The 22,644-nt window shown below is 47.7% G+C and overlaps 1 protein-coding gene across 1 annotated transcript in view; it reads left to right on the top strand.

Moving 5' to 3' along the window:
- Positions 1–22,644, top strand: part of ppp1r21 (protein phosphatase 1, regulatory subunit 21) — a 42,223-nt gene that overhangs the window by 17,124 nt on the left and 2,455 nt on the right. The window contains exons 9-21 of the mRNA XM_060917150.1: positions 5,148–5,297; positions 5,420–5,521; positions 5,622–5,710; positions 6,564–6,700; positions 6,788–6,880; positions 7,043–7,170; positions 11,832–11,984; positions 12,135–12,227; positions 12,326–12,574; positions 12,691–12,726; positions 20,626–20,742; positions 20,957–21,055; positions 22,335–22,463. Coding sequence (XP_060773133.1) covers positions 5,148–5,297; positions 5,420–5,521; positions 5,622–5,710; positions 6,564–6,700; positions 6,788–6,880; positions 7,043–7,170; positions 11,832–11,984; positions 12,135–12,227; positions 12,326–12,574; positions 12,691–12,726; positions 20,626–20,742; positions 20,957–21,055; positions 22,335–22,463 — 1,575 coding nt within the window. The remainder of the gene's footprint in view (positions 1–5,147; positions 5,298–5,419; positions 5,522–5,621; positions 5,711–6,563; positions 6,701–6,787; positions 6,881–7,042; positions 7,171–11,831; positions 11,985–12,134; positions 12,228–12,325; positions 12,575–12,690; positions 12,727–20,625; positions 20,743–20,956; positions 21,056–22,334; positions 22,464–22,644) is intronic.

The raw sequence follows: 22,644 nt of genomic DNA, 5'->3' as shown, positions 1-22,644 counted from the left end.
TGATGCCCGCAAATTGGAGAATATCTTCTGGAATCTAGAGCAAGCGAGCAAGAGCGTGCACGCGAAACATTGTCTACCTCGCGCACCTTAGAATGTGCGCATATGACGGAACGCGAGAGAGAGACTGCGTGTGTGCCTGTTCATGTAGCGCATGCTAGACAAAGAGCATCCTGATTGGGTTACTCAGCAAAATAAGCCAATCAGCTTTCAGTGTGGGCGGGCTTTTATCCCTTTTCTTGAGGACCGACGTTTTCAGTTGAGTCAGTGCAGCCTACAGGACTGGCATGGCAGAGAGCGCGTGCGCCAAAAAACGAAAATACAAAACCCACTTCAGCTCAGATTACACAAAAGAGTCTCCCTGTCTAATAAGGGTCAACAATAATGACAGTTTCACGCGATGTACTGTTTGCAGCAGTGAGTTCAGCATTGCCCATGGTGGCTTAAATGATTGTAAAGGACATGTTGAGGTGAGGAGCGTCATTTCATGTGCATTATATTTAGGTCTACAACAGGCTGGCATGAAAAGACCAAACTTATTGAAGATTTCCGTAAAGTAACAGTGTATGAATATACATCATATATATCACATGTATATCAAATACACGTCATATACAAGTGTGTATCTTTTATAAATGAGGTTAGCTTATCTAATGTAGCATGTTGGGGAGAATCATAGTATCATATCTATATTTCTGATAAAATTTTAGGTATGATACCATGTATAACTCTCCTACTTATTGCTCATTTCATAGGGGGACGGGGGGGAATTTCTGGTGTGTGCCGCGCAGGAGCGTCTGCCCAAATTTTTTAGGCCGAGATGAACTTAGTTTTTGATTTTAAAAAAATTTCCAATATGTAATGCCCATTGTACATGCCTGTTCTTTAATTCAAAATCACCATCTTGATCTTCAGATTGCCCATATGGTATATGCATTACATTACACAACATCCTGTCCAGATAAAACCGAGTTAGTCCACACAACAGTTGAAAGGGAAGTGATAAGTGATGTTGCCTGCTTAATATGCAAGACCTCCTGCTACCATGATAACATCAGAAGAAAGCTTAAGAGAATTATATGATAGAACTTTTTTCTGGTTTGCACTTCATTTTAAAGGATTAGAGTATTCAAAGACATGAATAGCTAAAATGCAGAAATATAATACTGTAGAGCTCGTTTATATTAAAAGGTGCATTGATTTTTTTTTTTTTTTTTTTTTAAATCATCAAATGTGAATTGATTTAAAAACAAGTCTCTTGTAGCATATTAATCATTTTCACCTGGTAGTCCACCAAGAAGGGGAATTTATTTCCAAATAAATTGCAACTTTTTGCTGATAAAATTAATGGTTTTGGGGTAAAAAAAAAAATAGCCAAAAATCATTAGCTCCTGCCCCCTGGGCCCCCACCGGGGCTCTGCCAGGGAAATCGATAAATCAAACGGGATAAAGAACTGTTTCCGATGGGCATGGCTCGATAGTAGTGTTACCATGCAGATAGGGACACAAACTGTGACGACATGCCTGACGGAACATATCCGAAAAGTGGACGTGCCGGGAAAGGTTCTGTGTATTCTGTGCTCAGATATGATCAATTATGGAAACAGAGGAGCTAGAAACGTCCAGGAGCACATCAAAACAAAAAAGCACAAAGGTACATTTTACTTAAATTGTCAAAGATAGAGTCAGGAGGAATCTAATATATCGTTACAGTTACCTCCATTATCGCTCACGATATATATTTGTTATCTTAAAGTTTAGGGCGGCATGGTGGTGTAGTGGTTAGCACTGTCGCCTCACAGCAAGAAGGTCTGGGTTCGAGCCCTGTGGCTGGCGAGGGCCTTTCTGTGCGGAGTTTGCATGTTCTCCCCGTGTCCGCGTGGGTTTCCTCCGGGTGCTCCGGTTTCCCCCACAGTCCAAAGACATGCAGGTTAGGTTAACTGGTGACTCTAAATTGAGCGTAGGTGTGAATGTGAGTGTGAATGGTTGTCTGTGTCTATGTGTCAGCCCTGTGATGACCTGGCGACTTGTCCAGGGTGTACCCCGCCTTTCGCCCGTAGTCAGCTGGGATAGGCTCCAGCTTGCCTGCGACCCTGTAGAACAGGATAAAGCGGCTACAGATAATAAGATGAGATGAGATCTTAAAGTTTATAAACGTTTTAAACCATCATTGAATTTGAAAACATTCATTCATATATAAGGCGCACCCCCCTTTGAACCCCCCCCATGCACGCTTTGCATGCGTTATGCATGGATTAAAGTTTTCCGTCGCTACAATGGATTTCCGTCAACTGGGAGCGCTAAAGATTAATAATGAGAGTGATGCAGATCCGAGGAAAAAAGGGGGGGTAGGCCCATAGGTCTGACACCGATGTGATTTAGAACTTCACCAAGCTGCTGTGATTGCCTGTTGTTGAACCCTTTCTTGTGCTATGTTTGAGTATATGTAAAGGAATAAGTTGTTGTGCTAGATAGGCATAAATAAATAAATACAGCCTCCGCTACTGTCTAGTCCCGGGGAGGCTCGGCGTAGGCAGCGAGCCGCGGTGCTCGGCTTGAGTTTCATTTCTATCGGCGGCTCCAGCCTGACTTTGCACGCTCGTAACTCGGCCAGGGGAGGTCCCAGCCTCTCCAAACTTGTCAGCCAGCGACCTCTGCCCTCTCCCCAACGAACCAGCGCTGCCAGGGTGGGCCAGCCCCGCGCCTCGGGACGCGATTCACCCCGAGGTGAGCCGCGGCGCTCCGCATCAGTTTCCTTTTAACGGCGGCTCCACTGATGAAACAATCTGGCTGTCCTACTACTAGGCAACTGCTTGCCTACTACTAATACTAGGCCTATTGTAGTAGTAATAATAATGATATTTGCCTATTGAAAGGTGATCAGGTGAAAAATCTAAACAGTCCTGTTGAAGCCGCAGCAAGATCTATGCTATTAAGCCTTTTGTAGGTTAAACAGGCTTCGGCAGACAATGTTCTGGAAAGGTTGTATTTTTCTTTGGTTTGATTAGCCTACGATTTAATCTTTAAACATTATGGTTTCAGCAGTTCACTTAAACATTGGAGGCTGCAGAGTCGGGCTGCAAGATTTCCCGACACTTGTTTAAGATGCCAAACTTCATAGTAAGGAGAAAATAATTCCACAGTATTTAGTGCCTCATCAGTCTCAAAAATTAATAGTGAAGGACCAACTCGAATTAAGTCCCAAAAAACCATCTCGTAGGCCTATATTTTACATTTTCAAAAAAGTCCGGAATTGGATGTCGGTCAGTGGAGTGTAATGAAGTGTCTCATTCACTAAGCACAAAAGGTCGGAAAACAGTGGAGAAAACAGCTATTGCTTAAATAGGCTACTAATGGTTTACATTAGTAATTTAATGTATGTGACAAATTCACTGATTAAATAGATAAAGAAGCGAATACTCCGAAGCTCAAAATTCAGGAAAGTGGCTCCGGTGTCACAAGTGCACAAGAACAGTTATTTGAAAGTTAACCTAATGAATTTGTGCATGCGCGTGCAATTTCATGAAGAACCTGGACAATTGGCATTCGGTGAAAGATTCACACCTGTGACTCATTATATTCACGCGCGCCCTCTCGCCCACTGTTGCTTCATTTTCCCGATTTACACGAGTGTCTGAAGATGGAGTTTTCAGAAATCTCCACTCTGCCCAGAGTTTGCAAAAGTAGTTGTTTTCAGTGACTGAAACCTCCGTATAGGTGTGAATGAGAGGTGCAACCGAATAAATAAATATGCGTCTTTTTTAATCCGGCTACATGTAGGCTATCGCTGCGCAAAGCCTCTAATGTTGAAATGGTAGTAATATTTGTTAAAACAATAGTAGGCTAATTTCCACATTAATTGGTAAAATGGCCCAAGGGATGTGATGGGGGGGATGGCTGTTTTATAAGGGGGATATTTGAGATTTTTATTTCAGAAGGGGGATGCCTCCCCCCACATCCCCCCTCAACTCAAGTACTGTGTATAAGGCCATATTTCACCGGACATAGGCCCTTCGATTTCCATCACTAGAGCGCGTCAAATTACTTTCGGTTTTGCCAGCATGGACGTGCTTCTTTTAAATGAAGGCACAGATGTGTCAGACATCGACAAAACGGTAAAGAATAAGTGGAGATGGGCTTGGCGAAATGGGCGATAATGGCAAGCTCCTGCTGCTGTGCCAAGGAAAAAGAAACAAAAACAGGCATCAGGTGTTGCCAAACTAGATGCCTTTGGCTTCACTGCGAAGAAGCAGAAAAAGTGAACTTTCACGTTACTTTTCTTGTTTCCTGGCTTTATTTCAACAGATTTTCCTATTTTTCTTTCTGTTCCACTCTTCTGAAAGCATGGTTCAAGTTCGACTGCACTTGCACTTTTCTCTGAACCACTGTTGTGCATTACTAAAGTATTGTTGAAATAAATTTGCACTTTGCGCTGAAAACTTGATGTTTCATCATGAATAGCCAGTAATGACTGGTCAAGTCTTGCCTTAGCTTTAGTCATTTGTTAAAATTATGTAAATGTACTATAAGTAGTGGCCTAGGGGATAATGGACAACACGACGTTTAAAATTTGACGCATCGCTGACATGGTAGGGGCCAACGACATGGAGCTTTTTTTTTTCAGTCAGATGATTTTTTTTTCCCTTTAATCCATGGTTATGTCTGCCCTTGGCAGACATTTCAGAGTTTTTTTTTTTTTTTTTTTTTTAAATGTCCCATTCTCATCCTTGTTATCAACAAAGTGTTTGTTTCCACCCACAGAACCGTCGCTCACTCAGTGTTTTTTGTTTTTCGCACCATTCTGTGTAAACTCTAGAGACTGCTGTGTGTGAAAACCCCAGGAGATCAGCAGTTTCTGAAATACTCAAACCAGTCCATCTGGCTCAAACCAACACCCATGCCACAGTGAAAGTTGCACTTTGAGATCACAATTTTTCCCGTTCTAATGTTTGAAGTGAACATTAACTGAAGCTCTTGATTTGTATCTGCATGATTTGATGCATTGTGCTGCTGTCAAGGGATTGGCTGATTAGAGAACCGCATCAAACAGCAGATGTATGGGTGTTCCTTATAAAGTGGCTGATTATGATAAAATTATTACATTGTGTGTGTCATTTTTAATATATAATTTTTTCCTTGATCGTGTCTAGCTGAAAGCTCGAGATGCAGTGGGACAGGCTGTCAACTTCATGCAGGATCTCGTCTCTGCTCTCCTCAACTTTCACTCGTACACAGAACAAAGGGTTCACATTTACCCGCTGGACTCGTCTATCGAACCCGTCTCACCTCTTAATCAGAAGGTGTACACACCATTTCGGATATACACACAGAGATCAACATCACTCCTCTATGTGCTCTCACGTCAGTCTAATCAGTTTGAAGACCGATAACGAGACTTAACACTCCTGATTTCTGTGTTCAGTTCTCTCAGTATCTGCATGAGAACGCTGCCTATGTGCGCCCCCTGGAGGAGGCCATGTTGCAGCTGCATCAGAGCATCACAGAGGACACGGTTACAGTTCTGGTGAGAAATGTTGATTAAAATCATAACTTTCACACTTTATTGGGTTCTTTGTTTTTGCACATCGACGCTGACTATCCATGTCATGGGTTTATGTGTAAAGGAGACGGTGGGGAAACTGCAGGACTTTTCCAGATCCTTCTCCACTTACACAAGCTTTCTGCAGAAGATCCTGCCTTATCAGCTGAAAAGGTAGCTCATTTTTTTAAGCGTCTGAATAAAATAATTAATTGGACGGGTACAAAATGTATTATTGGACTGATTATTACACCAAAAAAATCAGTGATGAAAGTGAAAATCAAAATTTCATAATGATGAGAAGAGTAACAGGTAATTGTGGCACTTTTTTCCAAAAACTACTTTTATGAATAGTATTAATATAATATTTTATATAATGTTAACTACTTATTAACTGAGCGTGAGGTCTTTACGGGAAAATATCAGACATCGGTCTTTTTGTACGGACCGAGCTGTAGGCCGTAGGCTCGGTTCGTACTGTCGAGACCTGGGTCTGATATTTTCCTGTAAAGACCGAGCAAGCAAGGTTAGTAAGGAGTTTATTATATGGCTTTTTTTATTTCTAAGATTAAAATAGACCGTCATTATAATGAGGCGTGACGCTGCTTTCAGTCACATCATATTTGTAATGTAGTTGAGTCATGCATGCAGAATAAACGGCTACTGGTTTCAAAACTGAATTTCTGTTAGTGGTTTCCGAATGCTCTTCGTTGCCCATTTTGTGAATAACTCGGTGACTCATTTATCTTTTGTGTTTCGGCTGTTTTTGATATCCAGTTCATCTTTTTATTTATTTATTTTTTATTTATTTGTCTGTTTTGATTTTTGCAACATTGAAAGCCGGCACCTTGGAAAGAAAATCCGTAATCGCCCACAGGCATTACGGGAAAATACTGCCCTCCAAGGAACCAATCAGAGTGCACAATCTTTACCATAAGTAGCTCGTGCCATATAATAAGAGCCATTAATACTCCCTATCATTAATATTCATTCCTTATCGTACCTCTCTGTTTGTCTCTGTGTGTAGTTTGGAAGAAGAGTGTGACGTGCCTCTTTGCACAGCATCCTTGAGAACTAAGAATCATGAGCTACAGAGCGATATGAAAAGGGTGACTGCTGTGTTTGAGAAGCTGCAGAACTACATCAGTCTCTTGGCCTTACCAAGTGAGTTCAGAACACTTTATTAATTTGTATGGCACAACACGGAGATGCTTATTAATCAGCGATGTGGGTGGATGTTGTTCGTGCCAGGTGTGCGTTCAGATGCCATGCCTCAGAGCAGCTCCAGCGCTGTCTTCACACAACTTGCTGCTTGTTTACACAGCCTGCACGATGCCACCAAGGGTGAGACCTCATCACATGATGTGTCCAGATAGAATGATTTACTCATTGTGCTCTTTTGTGTCACCTAGTTTTTGTTGTATTGCACGCACACACTTGATATTCTCTCTCTCTCTCTCTCTCTCTCTCTCTCTCTCTCTCTCTCTCTCATTAATGGATAATCAGAACTGTCCAAGCACTACAGTCAAAAGGTGGCTCTTGAGCAGGAGCTGCCAAACATCACTCAGAAGCTGCGCACCACGAATGAGTGTTTACTCTCCTCCCTGGCCTCCCTCACCAATAACACAAACAAGGTGAGCCAGCAGGGGGTGCCAAGTGCACTTCCGAAAGTGCTCTTGGGTGTTGGTGTTCTGTATCTTGAGTATTTTGATCACCTGTCTGGTTCTGAGCATCACCTATCAGACCTGTATTAGCCATGATTTATGTAAAATATATACTAACAGTTATTCCATGAAATTGAGTCGTACGTGAGCTGATGACGCATGTAGAGCTGAGTTGGTGAAAAGCATGTATGATTGATTGGAATAATTGTTTTATTATATCCACATTCACTGGATTTTGAAACTCTTGGAAATTGAATTCTTGAAAAATAAAAAAAAAGATACGATCTTACCATCAGATACTTTTTATTCCATATTTTGTTGCTTTTTTTGTATTTTTGGGGTTTTGTTTTCGAATAGTTTTTATTTCATCCTCAGTTGGTTCAGCAACAACTACTACTACTTTTGGGGTTTTTTTTGCAGTTGGCAAACCAACTTAAAGGTGCATTACTGCCACCAATTGGGCTGGAGTGCGGAACGGCGATATTGAGGGGAACCTATTCTTTTAGCTACTTCTGTTTCTTTTAAAAACTTGATACCACTGTTTTTGTTTTTCTCTACTTGTGGTATATGAGCTGATAGCCTAGTAGTAGAGTAGTCAATCAGAGTGCGTGATTGCTCATATCCAGTGAATGTGGATAGAATAATATAGGAGATATACATTTTACAATCTGATCCACAGATATTTGAATATTTGCTACTGCCACCAAGATCTGCACCTGTGGCGGTTCTACCCCGGCCCGCACCCGAGGCTTCCACGCCACCACAGCAGCCCTCCTACTCATCGCGGCTTAAGGCCCATGTATCGTTACGTCTAGGGGGGATTCTGACTTGGAGACGTTCAGTCATAATCCCACAGATGGTAGCTTCGCACCAGTGGCTCCTCAGCCAAGCACACACACCAAATGTCTGAACCTGCGGTTCCTCTTGTACTGAGCAGGATTACTATTGCAACAACACATCATCAGTAGGGTAAAACTAACCTGTCTCACGATGGTCTAATCCCAGCTCACGTTCCCTGTTAGTGGGTGAACAATCCAACGTTTGGTGAATTCTGCTTCACAATGATGGGAAGAGCCAACATTGAAGGATCAAAAAGCGACATCGCTATGAATGCTTGGCCGCCACAAGCCAGGTATCCCTGTGTTAACTTTTCTGACACCTCCTACTTAAAACCCAAAAAGCCAGAAGGGTTGTGAGGCCCCGCTTTCATGGTCTGTACTCGTACTGAAAATCAAGATCAAGCGAGCTTTTGCCCTTCTGCTCCACAAGAGGTTTCTGTCCTCCCCGAGCTTGCCTTAGGATACCTGCATAACGCTTTTTTCGGCCAGGCCCAGCCTGAATGAGCAACACGGAACCACTCTCTTGTGGACCCACCACCCGCAGGAGGTGCCGTAAAGGTCCGGTGCACTGTGGATCGGGTGGCAGGCAAAGGCAGAGGCCCTGGCGTACTGATCCCCGGCTGACAAAACTGGCTTTTGGGACATGGAATGTCACCTCTCTGGTGGGAAAGGAGCCTGAGCTTGTGCGTGAGGTTGAGTGGTACCGATTAGATATAATTGGGCTCACCTCAACGCATAGTTTGGGATCTGGAACCAATTTCCTGGAGAGGGGTTGGACTCTCTCTTCTATGCTAGAATTGCCAAGGGTGAGCGGTGCCGGGCAGGGGTGGGGCTATTGATAGCCCCCCAGTTCAGCACACTAACATTGGAGTTTTCCCCCAGTGAATGAAAGTCGTTTCCCTGTGCCTTCGGGTCAGGGAACGGTCTCTGACTGTCATTTGCGCTTATGTGCCAAATGGTAGTTCAGAGTACCCAGCTGCCTTGGAATCCTTGAGTGGGGTACTAGACAGTGCACCACAAGGGGACTCCATTATTTTACTGGGGGACTTCAACGCTCACGTGGGCAATGACGTTGAGACCTGGAGGGGCGTCATTGGGAGGAACGGCCTGCCCGATCTGAACCCAAGTGGCGTTCAGTTGTTGGACTTCTGTGCCATGCATGGTTTGGCCATAATGAACACCATGCTTGAGCATAAGGGTGTCCATAAGTGCACGTGGCACGAGGACACCCTAGGCCATAGATCGATGATTGACTTTGTAGTCATTTCATCTGATCTGCGACCGTATGTTTTGGACACTCTGGTGAAGAGAGGAGCAGAGCTGTCAACTGATCACTACCTGGTGGTGAGTTGGATCAGATGGCGGGAGAGGAGGCCAGACAGACCTGTAAGGCACAAATGTGTAGTGAGGGTATGCTGGGAACGTATGGCAGAGGCTCCCATCCATCGGATCTTCAACTGCCACATCCGGCAGAGCTTCAACTGCATACCGGGGAGGATGGGGACATCGAGTCCGAGTGGACCATGTTCCGCACCTCCGTTGCTGAGGCAGCCGTGCAGAGATGCAGCTGCAAGGTTGTTGGTGCCTGTCGTGGCGGTAATCCCCGAACCCAGTGGTGATTACCTGCGGTGAGGGGAGCCGTCAAGCTGAAGGAGTCCTATCGGGCTTTGTTAGCCTGTGGGTTTCCAGAGACAGCTGACAGATACCGACGGGCCAAACAGAACGCGGCTCTGGTGGTCACTGAAACAAAAACTTGGGTGTGGGAGGAGTTTGGTGAGGCCATGGAAAGTGACTTTCGGTCAGCCCTGAAGAGATTCTGGCAAACCGTTTGGTCACACAGGAAGGGGAAGCGGTGCTCTGTCCCTACTGTTTACAGTGAGGATGGCTTGCTGTTGACCTCAACTGGGGACATTGTTCGACAGTGGAAGGAATACTTTGAGGATCTCCTCAATCCCACCTTCATGTTGTCCGAGGAGGATGCAGAGTCTGAGGGTGCTTGGTAGGACTCGCCCATCACAGGGGCTGAGGTTGCCAAGGTGGTTAAAAAGCTCTTCGGTGGCCGGGCTCTGGGGGTGGATGAGATTCGTCCTGAGTTCCTGAAGGCACTGGATGTTGTTGGGCTGTCTTGGCTGACATGCCTCTTCAACATTGCGTGGAGATCGGGGATAGTGCCTCTGGATTGGCAGACTGGGGTGGTGGTCCCCCTTTTTCAAAAGGGGGACCGGAGAGTGTTTTCCAACTATAGGGGGATCACACTTCTCAGCTTCCCTGGGAAAGCCTGTGCTAGAGAGGAGAGTCTGGTCGATAATCAAACCTCGGATTCAGGAGGAACATTGCGGTTTTCGTCCTGGTCGTGGAACACTGGACCAGCTCTTTACCCTTGCAAGGGTACTGGAGGGTACATGGGAGTTTGCCCAATCGGTCTACGTGTGTTTTTTGTGGACCTGGAGAAGGCTTACAACTGTGTCCCCTGTGGGGGGTGCTTCGGGAGTATGAGGTTCAGGGCCCACTACTGCGGGCCATTCGGACCCTGTACGACCGGAGCAGGAGTTTGGTTCGCATTGCCGGCAGCAAGTCGGACTCGTTCCCAGTGCATGTGGGACTCCGCCAGGGCTGCCTTTTGTCACCAGTTCTGTTCATAACTTTTATGGACAGAATTTCTAGGCGCAGCCAAGGGGTGGAGGGTGTCCAGTTTGGTGGCAGCAGGATCACGTCTCTGCTTTTTGCGGATGATGGGGTCCTGTTGGCTTCATCAATCTGTGACTTACAGCAAGCGCTGGGACAGTTTGCAGCCGAGTGCGAAGCAGTTGGGATGAGGATCAGCACCTCCCAAGTCCGTGGCCATGGTGCTCAGCCGGAAATGGCCAGAGTGCCTACTCCAGATCAGGGGGGAGTTGCTACCTATAGTGGAGGAATTTAAGTATCGTGGGATTTTGTTCACGAATGAGGGTGAAGGGGAGCGGGAGTTGGACAGACGGATCGGGGCAGTGATGCGGACGCTAAACTGGTCTGTTGTGGTGAAGAGAGAGCTGAGCCAAAAGGCAAAGCTCTCAATTTACTGGTCCATCTTCGTTCCCACTCTTGCCTATGGTCACGAGTTATGGGTAGTGACCGAAAGAATGAGACTGCTTGTATCCGCGATAGATATGAGTTTTCTCCGCAGGGGGGCTAGGCTTTCCTTGAGAGACAGGGTGAGAAGCTTGGTCATTTGGGAGAGACTCGGAGTAGAACCGCTGCTCCTCCACATTGAAAGGAGTCAGTTGAGGTGGTTCGGGCACCTTGTTAGGAAGCCCCCTAGATGCCTCCCAGGGGAGGTTTTATGGGCATGCCCCACCGGGAAGAGACCCCGGGGCAGACCCAGGACACGCTGGAGAGATTACATCTCTCGGCTGGCCTGGGAACGGCTCGGCATTCCCTCGGAAGAGCTGATGGAGGTGGCCAGGGAGAGGGAAGTCTGGGCTGCTCTGCTTAGGCTGCTACCCCCATGACCCGGATCCGGATAAGCGGTAGAAGATGGATGGATCCACAGACGCTTTTAAAAAATCAGTCAAGTACCTTCATCGTTATTTTATCATTTTAAAGGTCATTAATCCATACAACAACCATTCATTTGAAATAAAGTATTGGTTGATGCTCAGAGCTCCGATACTGGTATTGTGATATTATGAAACTTGATATTAAGGATAAAAAGTAATCAAATGAAGTCTGTGTATGCAAGGTTATGCATGTAGAACATTAAATCAGAACCTGAAAAGAAATATTTATGGGTTTGTTTGTTTTCATTTCATACAGATTGCAACATTCTTCAGCAACAATCTGGACTTTTTCACCTCGTCGGCTGGGTACGGGCCCAGAGGCGGAACTGGAAGCCTCAACCCACAGCAGGCACACAGCATGCTCAGTAACAAAAAGCGCGCATCTGAATACATGCTCGCACTCAGGAGGGTCAGTGAGAGGTGTTTGCTGTTGTTCAGTAAAATAATAATATAACTTGGCATCAAACACTGAATTTTCCTTCAGCTGATTCAGGACTGAAAGCCTTTTTGTTTCAGGTTAACACAGCTATTATTGTCCTCTGTTCCTTCTGGTATTCAGGCACGTCCTGAGTCTGTTCCCTACACCGAAGCACTGTCTAACCGGCGCATCCTCACCAGCTCCACAGAGAGCAGAGAAGGTCTCATGCAGCAGGTACATCCTAACCTTTTTGTTACAAAAATCTGTACAGCAGCTTTACAGTAAAGCTAATTGCAGAAATGAGATTTCACTGGAGACTGTTTGTACTGCAGGTGCAGCAGAGTCAGGAGAAAATTGCTCGTCTGGAGCAGGAGAAGGAGCACTGGCTGCTGGAGGCTCAGCTGGGTCGAGTACGACTGGAGAAGGAGAATCAGCGCATTGCTGAGCTGGAGGCCAGACTCTCCTCAGCCCTTGGAGACACCATTCCTGCACCAGCACACACCGACTCTCTCTCTACAGGACCGTCTGAGGCAGAAAAAGATGAGAAAATGGGCAGAGAGGCATCTCAAAGCACCAGTTTGGTCAGTCTGGCTCACATCTGAATGAAAACGCAACTTCATGTTTATCCAGAGAATGGCAATTTTATTATTGTGACTAGTGCTTTGTTTCAAAATCATTTTATTTTCTCTATCACCAGGTTGGAATGCTTACCACAACTCCAACTAATGAGAATGTAAGTAGAAAGAGCTTCATTGCATAATTCATTGTAGTTTATTCTCAAGGTTACATCTTAAAAGACTTGGTTATTAATTTTTTGGATGTGCTTTAATGTTAAGGCAGTTTTTTTTTTTTTAAATCCTTTGATATTACGTTTTTCAACGTGTTTTTCTGATAAAGCTCCTCCAGAGGAATTCATTTTAGTTAGTCTTGAAGATTTGACAGACAATATAATTGCATCATAAGATATGAGATCTTTCAAGACCTTTTCTGTTGTCTGGTGGCGATTTATTGTGGACCACCACACCAAATTATTACAATTTAATATTACTAAATTTTACTGTGTTTCGTCACGAATTTACCTTCTTTCCATCGATAGGAATCAGTCAGTTCTCTGAGCATATTTCAGGCACAATATGATTCTTATACATACGGGACACTTTTTCAGTGGAATAAAAACGTGTTCTATTTCGTTTCTACTGACCGCCAGAGGCGGTGCTTTCAGCACATGGATATCCATCACACGAACGTGCAGGTCGAGTAATAGTAACAACAAAGTCACGTGTGACCTGGGTGACGTCACCCCGTGACCCCGGCATAAAAGACCGGTAAACCCAGGAAGTGACCTCTTGCATCTTCTCGCGTTTGCAGGTTGCGAGTTGGATTGAAATTTGGACAAAGCGCTGTGGTAGTTTCGTTACCCGTAGGGTTGGGGCTGTGCTTATGCATCCTCCAAGAAACTGCGCTAAGTCCACCAACTCTTTTCTTCTTGTCGTTATATTCGTATTGATTTATTACTCCGTAAGCTGAGCGCTCTCGCTCGGTGGAGTTAGCTGATTAGCCCTCCGGGGCGGTGTCCTCACCGCTGGAGGCCGGCTTGTTTTCGCTTCAGGTAAGCGGTTTTCATTTATTTAAATTAAAGCGGCGTTTCTCTCGCCGCTGTTTATCAGTTCTGTGGCGCTCGGCGCCTATCCTTGTTAATATTATTAACCACCTTGTTTTGTGTAGCCTTGCCTCCGGCCTGTTCACAGGCCGGCTGTCTTGTGTGTTGTATTCGTATTGTTTGTTACTCCGTTAAGCTGAGCGTTCTCGCTCGGTGGAGTTCGCTGATTAGCCCTCCGGGGCGGTGTCCTCACCACTGGAGGCCGGCTTGTTTTCGTTCAGGTAAGCGGTTTTCATTCATTTGAATTAAGGCGGTGTTTCTCGCCGCTGTTTATCAGTTCTGTGGCGCACGGCGCCTATTCTTGTTAATATTATTAACCACCTTGTTTTGTGTAGCCTTGCCTCTGGCCTGCTCACAGGCCGTCTGTCTTGTGTGTTGTATTCGTATTGTTTGTTACTCCGTTAAGCCGAGCGCTCTCGCTCGGTGGAGTTAGCTGACTAGCCTTCACCGCTGGAGGCCGGCTTGCTTTCGTTCAGGTAAGCGGTTTTCATTTATTTAAATTAAAGCGGTGTTTCTCGCCGCTGTTTATCAGTTCTGTGGCGCTCGGCGCCTATCCTTGTTGATATTATCGACTGCCTTGTTTTGTGTAGCCTTGCCTCCGGCCTGCTCACGGGCCGGCTGTCTTGTGTGTTGTATTCGTATTGTTTGTTACTCCGTTAAGCTGAGCGCTCTCGCTCGGTGGAGTTAGCTGACTAGCCCTCCGGGGCAGTGTCCTCGCCGCTGGAGGCCGGCTTGTTGTCGCTCAGGTAAGCGGTTTTCATTCATTTAAATTAAAGCGGTGCTTCTCGCCGCTGTTTATCAGTTCTACGGCGCACGGCGCCTATCCTTGTTAATATTCCCGACCACGGGTGTGTTCGCCCGGTCGTTTTTCATTACCGCCTGATTGTTTATTTTGGGCTACTTACTTGGGGTATTCTCGCCCTATTTAAGTTCCCTTCTGCCAGCCAGGTGTCACGGACCTATTCCCTCACTGCGCCAACTGCCGGGCCCCCTCGAACTGGAGGACGGCCACCGTGAGTGCCCCTCGTGCCTGAGTATTGATCACCTGCGGCAGGGGCTGACGGACATGGCCTGCGCAGACTGCATGTTGGAGAGCTTTGACTGCAGTGGGTCTGACGGTCACGACTCCACCTCTCCGGCCGGTTCCCAGGCCACCAGCCATGGCACCGTGGCAGCGTCGGAAGGCAGATGCTCATCCGTCCAGCCAACACTGAGGGCTGCATTGGGCCATCTGGGGTTGGACACGCCTCCGGTGGCCCAGCATCAGAGCGCTTCTTCAGAAGTCCCGCATAGCCTTCCTTGTTGTCCGTTCTGCCCTCGGCCCCATACATCGAGGAGTTACAGAGGTGTTGGGCGGACTCTAGACGCCTTTCCCACCTCCCTAGTGACTGCAGGGCCCTGGCGGCAATGCAGGACACCCCTACCTACGGCCTCCAGCAGATGCCCAACATTGAGAAGCGGCTTTCATTCATTTAAATTAAAGCGGTGTTTCTCGCCGCTGTTTATCAGTTCTGTGGCGCACGGTGCCTATCCTTGTTAATATTATCAACCGCTTGTTTTGTGTAGCCTTGTCTCCGGCCTGCTCACGGGCCGGCTGTCTTGTGTGTTGTATTCGTATTGTTTGTTACTCCGTTAAGCCGAGCGCTCTCGCTCGGTGGAGTTAGCTGACTAGCCTTCACCGCTGAAGGCCGGCTTGCTTTCGTTCGGGTAAGCGGTTTTCATTTATTTAAATTAAAGCGGTGCTTCTCGCCGCTGTTTATCAGTTCTGTGGCACTCGGCGCCTATCCTTGTTAATATTATCGACTGCCTTGTTTTGTGTAGCCTTGCCTCCGGCCTGCTCACGGGCCGGCTGTCTTGTGTGTTGTATTCGTATTGTTTGTTACTCCGTTAAGCTGAGCGCTCTCGCTCGGTGGAGTTAGCTGATTAGCCCTCCGAGGCGTGTCCTCGCCGCTGGAGGCCGGCTTGTTGTCGCTCAGGTAAGCGGTTTTCATTCATTTAAATTAAAGCGGTGTTTCTCGCCGCTGTTTATCAGTTCTACGGCGCACGGCGCCTATCCTTGTTAATATTCCCGACCACGGGTGTGTTCGCCCGGTCGTTTTTCATTACCGCCTGATTGTTTATTTTGGGCTACTTACTTGGGGCGTTCTCGCCCTATTTTTTAAAGTTCCCTTCTGCCAGCCAGGTGTCATGGACCCCCAGACGCTGGAGGGGACGAGCGCGGCATCACGGGAGCTGTGTGACGCGGCTCCAGGCCTTTGTCTACTCGTCACGGGAACTGGGCCGGCTGATGTCGTATCTCACCCTCGCCCGCCGGCAGGTATGGCTGGCACAGTCCCCTCTGGCCGAGCCCGACCGGCGTGTGCTGCGCTCTCTCCCTGTTGTCCCCGGGGAGCTGTTTGGCGAGGCCGCTCAGCAAGCCCTGGACCGGAGTGCCCAGGTCGTCCAGGCGCGACAGCAGTTCACTGGCCTCCGCCAGGTCCACCGCCATGGCAATACTGCCCAGTCCTCCAGGGGGCCCACACCGACTCTGTCTCGGCCACGCACCCGCCAGGAGACCAGACGGGTTGATGACTTTCGTCGCCCCACCACCTCCCGGACCCGCGGTGCCGCCCCCTACACCCAGTCCGCTCCTCGTCGCCCCCATGGTGACCGACGGGGGCGCTCTGGACGGCGCTGACATCAGTGCGCCAGCGGTCGGCCGCTTTTCCAGCGAACAGCTCCAAGCTGGAAAGCGTTGACCCCAGACCCCTGGGTGCTGGTGACCCTCACCGAGGGTTACCGCATCCAGTTCTGCCGCCGACCGCCGCGTTTTCATGGGGTCAAACACACCACCGTGAGCCATCCGGGGAAGTCCCTCGTCCTCCGGCAGGAAATCTCCACCCTCCTGGAGAAAGGAGCAATCTCTCCCGTCGACAGGCAGAGACAGCAAGGTGGGTTCTACTCCAGGTATTTTCTGGTTCCAAAGAAGGACGGCGGTATCCGCCCGATCCTCGACCTGAGGTCCCTTAACTCCCACTTGAAGACCATGAGATTCCGCATGCTGCGTACAGTGGATGTCTTACACCACATCCAGGCGGGCGACTGGTTTGCCACCATCGACCTGAAAGACGCCTACTTCCATGTTCCCATTGCGCCACACCACAGGCAGTTCCTGCGGTTTGCCTTCGAGGACCAGGCTCGAGATCGATGTTCTGCCCTTTGGGATATCGCTGGCACCCCATGTGTTCACCAGGTGTGTGGCAGCGGCATTGGCACCACTTCAGGCAAGGGGTTTGCATGTCCCGCCTTACCTGGACGACTGGCTCGTCTGTTCACGGTCAGCAGCTCAGGCCCGCACTGACATCGCGACTGTGCTCTCGCATGTCGCGGAGCTGGGGCTCAGGGTGAATTACAAGAAGAGCTCGCTGGTGCCCAGCCAGGAGACGACTTTCTTGGGCATGCACCTGGATTTGAGGTCGTTGATGGTAACCCCCTCCCAGACCAGGATCCACAACATCCGCCTACTGCTTGGCAGCTTCGGACGGGGCAGGTCACTCGCCCTGAAGACCTTTCAGCGCCTGCTGGGCATGCTTACGGCAGCCTCCTCTCTGGTCCCGCTGGGACTCCTGGACTTACGCCGCCTCAGAGGTGGCTCAACGGTTTCCACCTCCACCCGGTGCTGCATGGGCACAGGCTCGTGAAGGCGACGGATACTTTTTTCAGGCTCCTCCGTCCATGGAGGAGGAGGGCTTACCTTCTGCGGGGTGTTCCGCCGGCGGCTATCCCCTCCCGGAGGGAGGTCATCACCACGGATGCTTCCCTGGGAGGCTGGGGTGCAATCTGGCAATGCCGGACCGTCAGAGGCTACTGGAGTCCAGGGCAGCGACAGCAGCACATCAACGTGCTGGAACTGCGGGCTGTGTTCCTCGGCCTACAGCACTTCCTCCCAGGCCTGGCCGGCAGACACGTTCTGGTGCGGACGGACAACGCTATGGCAGTCTACTACATCAACCACTAGGGAGGCACCAAGTCCCTCCAGTGCATGGAAGTGGCCGGCCAACTTCTGCGGTGGGCCCATCGACATCTCTTGAGCCTGCGTGCCATGTACTTGCCAGGCACTGCCAACAGGGCAGCGGATCTGCTGTCCCGCCAGGACCCCGATCCCGGGGAATGGAGACTCAACCCAGCGGTGGTTCTCGCCATCTGGGAACGTTTTGGCAGGGCAGAGGTGGACCTCTTTGCCCGCCAGGAGATGACACACTGCCCTCTGTGGTTCAGTCTCCACGGCCCCAGCTCCCTGGGCCAGGATGCGCTGGCACATGCTTGGCCGAGGCAACTGCTGTATGCCTCCCCCCCTCTGCCACTGATCGTGCCAACCCTACACAGGGTTGCGATGGACCACCACGGGCTGCTGCTTGTCGCCCCGGTGGCCGGGCCGGGTGTGGTTCCCAAGTTGCTGCAACTTCTGGAAGGCGACCCCTGGTGCCTGCCAGTGAGGACGAACCTGCTATCACAGCTGGGAGGGCAGATCTGGCACCCGGATCCAGCCCGTCTGCAGCTCTGGGTGTGGCCACTGAAGGGCCGGACCCCCTGCTAGGTCCTTGTGAGCCGGCAGTGGTCAACACCATTGCAAGCTCTCGGGCACCCCCCACCAGTGCCCTCTACGCCAACAGATGGAGGCTTTTCTCCAACTGGTGCTTAACTCGGGGGGAGGAGCCTACATGCTGCCCCCTGCCGACCATTCTACTGTTCCACCAGTCTCTGTTGATAAGGGTCTTACCCCTGCCACCATCAAGGTTTATGCAGCTGCCATCTCTGCTCAGCATGCCGGAGTTGGGGGAAGGACTGTGGGGTCCCACCCCTTGGTGGCACGTTTCTTGAAGGGTGCTCTCCGGTTGAGACCCCCCCGACGGAGCCGGGTACCCACATGGGACCTTCATTGGTGCTGCAGGCTCTCTGAGACGCACCGTTCTGAGCCCCTGCTCACGGCAGACATTTCATGGCTCTCCCTGAAGACTGCTTTTCTTCTGGCCATTACATCGACGAGGCGCGTCGGGGAACTACACGCGCTGTCAGTCAGTGGGGAGTGCCTGCAGTGGCACTCCGGCGACAGTGGGGTCACCCTGTGGCCTAACCCCTCTTTCCTCCCGAAGACCCTCTCTGCTACCTTCGTCAACCAGCCCCTTAGCCTTGCGGCGTTCGAGGCGGGCCATGGTGAGAGGTCGGAACTTTTGTGCCCAGTTCGCGCCCTCAGGGTGTACGTGTCGCGTACAGAGGGCTTCCGTAGGAGTGACGCCCTGTTTCTGTGCCACACAGGGCCGAGGAGGGGTCTGGCGCTCTCTAAGCAGAGGCTATCCAAGTGGATAGTCGAGGCCATATTACATGCCTACAGGCACAGTGGCTCCCCGATTCCTCCGGCTGTCAGGGCGCACTCTGCACGGGGCGTGGTGGCCTCATGGGCATCACTGAAGGGCGTGCCCCTTTCAGACATATGCAGCGCAGCCTCCTGGGCTTCCAGCTGCACCTTCACCAGGTTTTACCGTCTTAATGTCGTCCCACATAATCCTGTGGCGACGGCTGTCATTCCAGGCCCGTCGCAGCAGCACTGAGTACGGGTAGGCACTCCTCATGACCTGGTTGGTATTAGTCATCCATGTGCTGAAAGCACCGCCTCTGGCGGTCAGTAGAAACGAAATAGAACGAGGGTTATGTATATAACCGCGGTTCTATGAGTTTCGGATGACCGCCAGAGCTTGGCAGTCACTCGGAGTGTACACGAGAAGATTTGCCAAGAGGTCACTTCCTGGGTTTACCGGTCTTTTATGCCGGGGTCACGGGGTGACGTCACCCAGGTCACACGTGACTTTGTTGTTACTATTACTCGACCTGCACGTTCGTGTGATGGATATCCATGTGCTGAAAGCACCGCCTCTGGCGGTCATCCGAAACTCATAGAACCGCGGTTATATACATAACCCTCGTTCTGAGTTTCGGATGACCGCCAGAGCTTGGCAGTCACTCGGAGTGTACACGAGAAGATTTGCCAAGAGGTCACTTCCTGGGTTTACCGGTCTTTTATGCCGGGGTCACGGGGTGACGTCACCCAGGTCACACGTGACTTTGTTGTTACTATTACTCGACCTGCACGTTCGTGTGATGGATATCCATGTGCTGAAAGCACCGCCTCTGGCGGTCATCCGAAACTCATAGAACCGCGGTTATATACATAACCCTCGTTCTATTCCCTTCTAGCGGGCTTCATTCATTTGGTTTGATAGCATGCAATATTATCATATCACTTATCCTATGTGTATTATGTCACTCTACCTGATGGAGAATGAGTGTTGAATATGGTTTATGATATTGCATGGTTGTCAAGACATGACATCAAACGTTTGAGCTGATGCGAATATTCAATGAGAGTTTTCTGCTGCGCATGTGCAGAAGCATTTCTTTATTTACTGAAAAAGAGAGAGGCATGTTGAACACCTAAAAGGCGAACAGAACTTCATTAGATATTCTTCACACGCAAATTTACAAGATACCAATGGACATCGAAAAACTGGAAAAGGGACATGTCACAGACATAAAACTTCCGCGCTAGCGAGTGACTGTGACAATTTGTAAACAAAATGGCTGCTAGGTTTGCTTCATTAAATGTGGAAGATTTTGAGAGAATTTTGAAAGAGAAAGATGCGTTGAACACCCGTAAGGATGTGTATGTATTATAATGATGATGATGATAGTTGGCTTATTTTCATGGTATATCGGATATATTCCATTTAGCTAGCATGATACTAAATTAGTCTTCGACTCGTTCAGTATCTTGCTAGCTGAATGAAATATATCTGATATAACACTCAACACCAGCCAATATTATTTAATTATAAGATCAGAGATGTTGAAGAAGAGGTGTCTGGTTCTCCTGCTCCTAACAGAAATAGAAGTCTGTATAACTTTATGTTGACCCCAGTGTCTGTGTGTATCCTACAGGTTGGAGATGAAGAGTCTCGGGAGCACCTGATCAAAACCCACTACATGGCGCGAGTGGCTGAGCTCACCACACAGCTTCAGATGTCCGACAGCAAGGCCGTGCACTTTCATGCAGAGGTGAACATCGTTGTTTTAACTTTGAGAGAGGGAGCATGATATCATCATCATCATCATCATCATCAATAATGTCTACACTAAAATAACTACTAATTAGTTAAAGTTATAATTAAATGGACACTATAATTTCCCAGTTTAATCTTCTCGCTCATTTGGTCCTGTTTGACTCATGGCGTTGTATTGTATCGTCTCGTATGTTTTGCTTTCCCTCTAGTGCCGAGCACTGGCGAAACGTCTGGCCATTGCAGAAAAATCTCGTGAAACTCTCACAGACGGGATGAAACAAGCCAATCAGAACATCACGTCCCTGCAGGTAATAAGTCATGCTAAGCTGCACAGCACTTAAAGCCACAGATACTGAAATGGTGTAAAAAAAATTTTTAATTATTTTTATTAAGGCATTGTGAGCAATACCAAAATAGGCTTTCATACAGGCTGGTTTTGGTGTGTGTTTTATTTATGTATGTGTGTGTGTGTGTGTGTGTGTGTGTGTGTGTGTGTGTGTGTGTATATATTTTATATATATATATGTGTGTGTGTGTGTTGTTAAATAAAATGTCAAGCATATACCCAAAGACTAAGTTTAGATGTCAGACTCACGTTTGAATGCAGAGAACAGTAAAAGAGCACAGGGATGGCCTTTTTGTTTTGTTTCTTTGTCAGTTCTGAAGCAGAAGTACAACAGTGTATTTGGATCATCGTTGGGAAAAATAGAGCTTGGGGGTGTAATATCCCGAAGAAATGTTTAAGTTGAAAATTGAGGGGAAAAAAATACTCAAATTATTTGAGATTTATAGTCATAAATTTGCAAGGGAAACCTCAAAAACAATCTCATGCTTAAGTTTGACTTTTTAATACTGGAATTTCTGAGGTCCCCCCCGTAAATTTCCGACTTTAATCTCAGAAATATTTCTGAGAATTGTGGTTTTTTGTTTTGTTTTTTAAATCTTACAATGGCTTTAATACGACGTCGTCCAGGAGAGCTTCCTCAAAATCCAACTGAAGATCTGTGAAGTCAATGGTTTCTTCACCATAATAAGTTAAATACTGACATTAGAGATGGCACGATGCCTCTTTTTCAATATTGATACTGAAACTCGGAGCATCAGATACCAATACCCATCTGATATTGCTTTCTTTAAAAACTACAAAGCATTCAAACTTTTTTTTTTTTAACTGAAGCACTTCACAGTTCAACTCACACAAAAATCACTTGCATTGTAAATGTAAAAAATATATTAGTGTAAAAATAATAATCATAATCAGTCAAGTCTCCTTATAAATGGAAACATTTTCAGTTCCAAAATTGGGGGGAAAATTTTTTTTTATATATTTATAAAATTTCCCCCCTTAAAATCCAGTTCTTTGCCATTTGTTACCAGATCTGATATCCAGTCCACCATTTTTTAATATCGGCCAAATAGCGGTACTGTGTATCAGCTCTGTCATCTTTAATTGTTCTGACTCTCATCACCATCATCTAATCAACTTTATTGATTAATCGGATCGAGCTGAGAACCATTAATAAACACAAGTGTGTGCGAACACGCACAACTTTTTTTTTTTTTTCCTCCTTCTGCTTTCTTGGACAGGATGAACTGAGCACGACCAAGAGGAGCTACGAGGACCAGCTGAGTATGATGAGCGATCATCTCTGCAGCATGAACGAAACCCTGAGCAAACAGCGTGAGGAGATCGACACACTCAAACTCGGAAACAAGGTCCGGCACCTGTCGATACAGAATTACTGATACTATAATGACTAATTAAATACATGTTCAGTGCACTGCGGTTAAAAGGTCAATGGTTAATGTGACCAGAAGGTGGTGAGATTTAATCCTAGGATTTTTCACAAAATCTTTAATCTACATTATCAAAAAAAAAAAGTGTTATTTATTTTAT

The sequence above is a fragment of the Neoarius graeffei genome, chromosome 3 (genome assembly GCF_027579695.1).
Source record: "Neoarius graeffei isolate fNeoGra1 chromosome 3, fNeoGra1.pri, whole genome shotgun sequence".
NCBI classification, from domain to species: Eukaryota; Metazoa; Chordata; class Actinopteri; order Siluriformes; family Ariidae; genus Neoarius; species Neoarius graeffei.
Note: the sequence above shows the minus strand (reverse complement) of the source record. Positions and strands in the feature narration are given on the sequence as shown.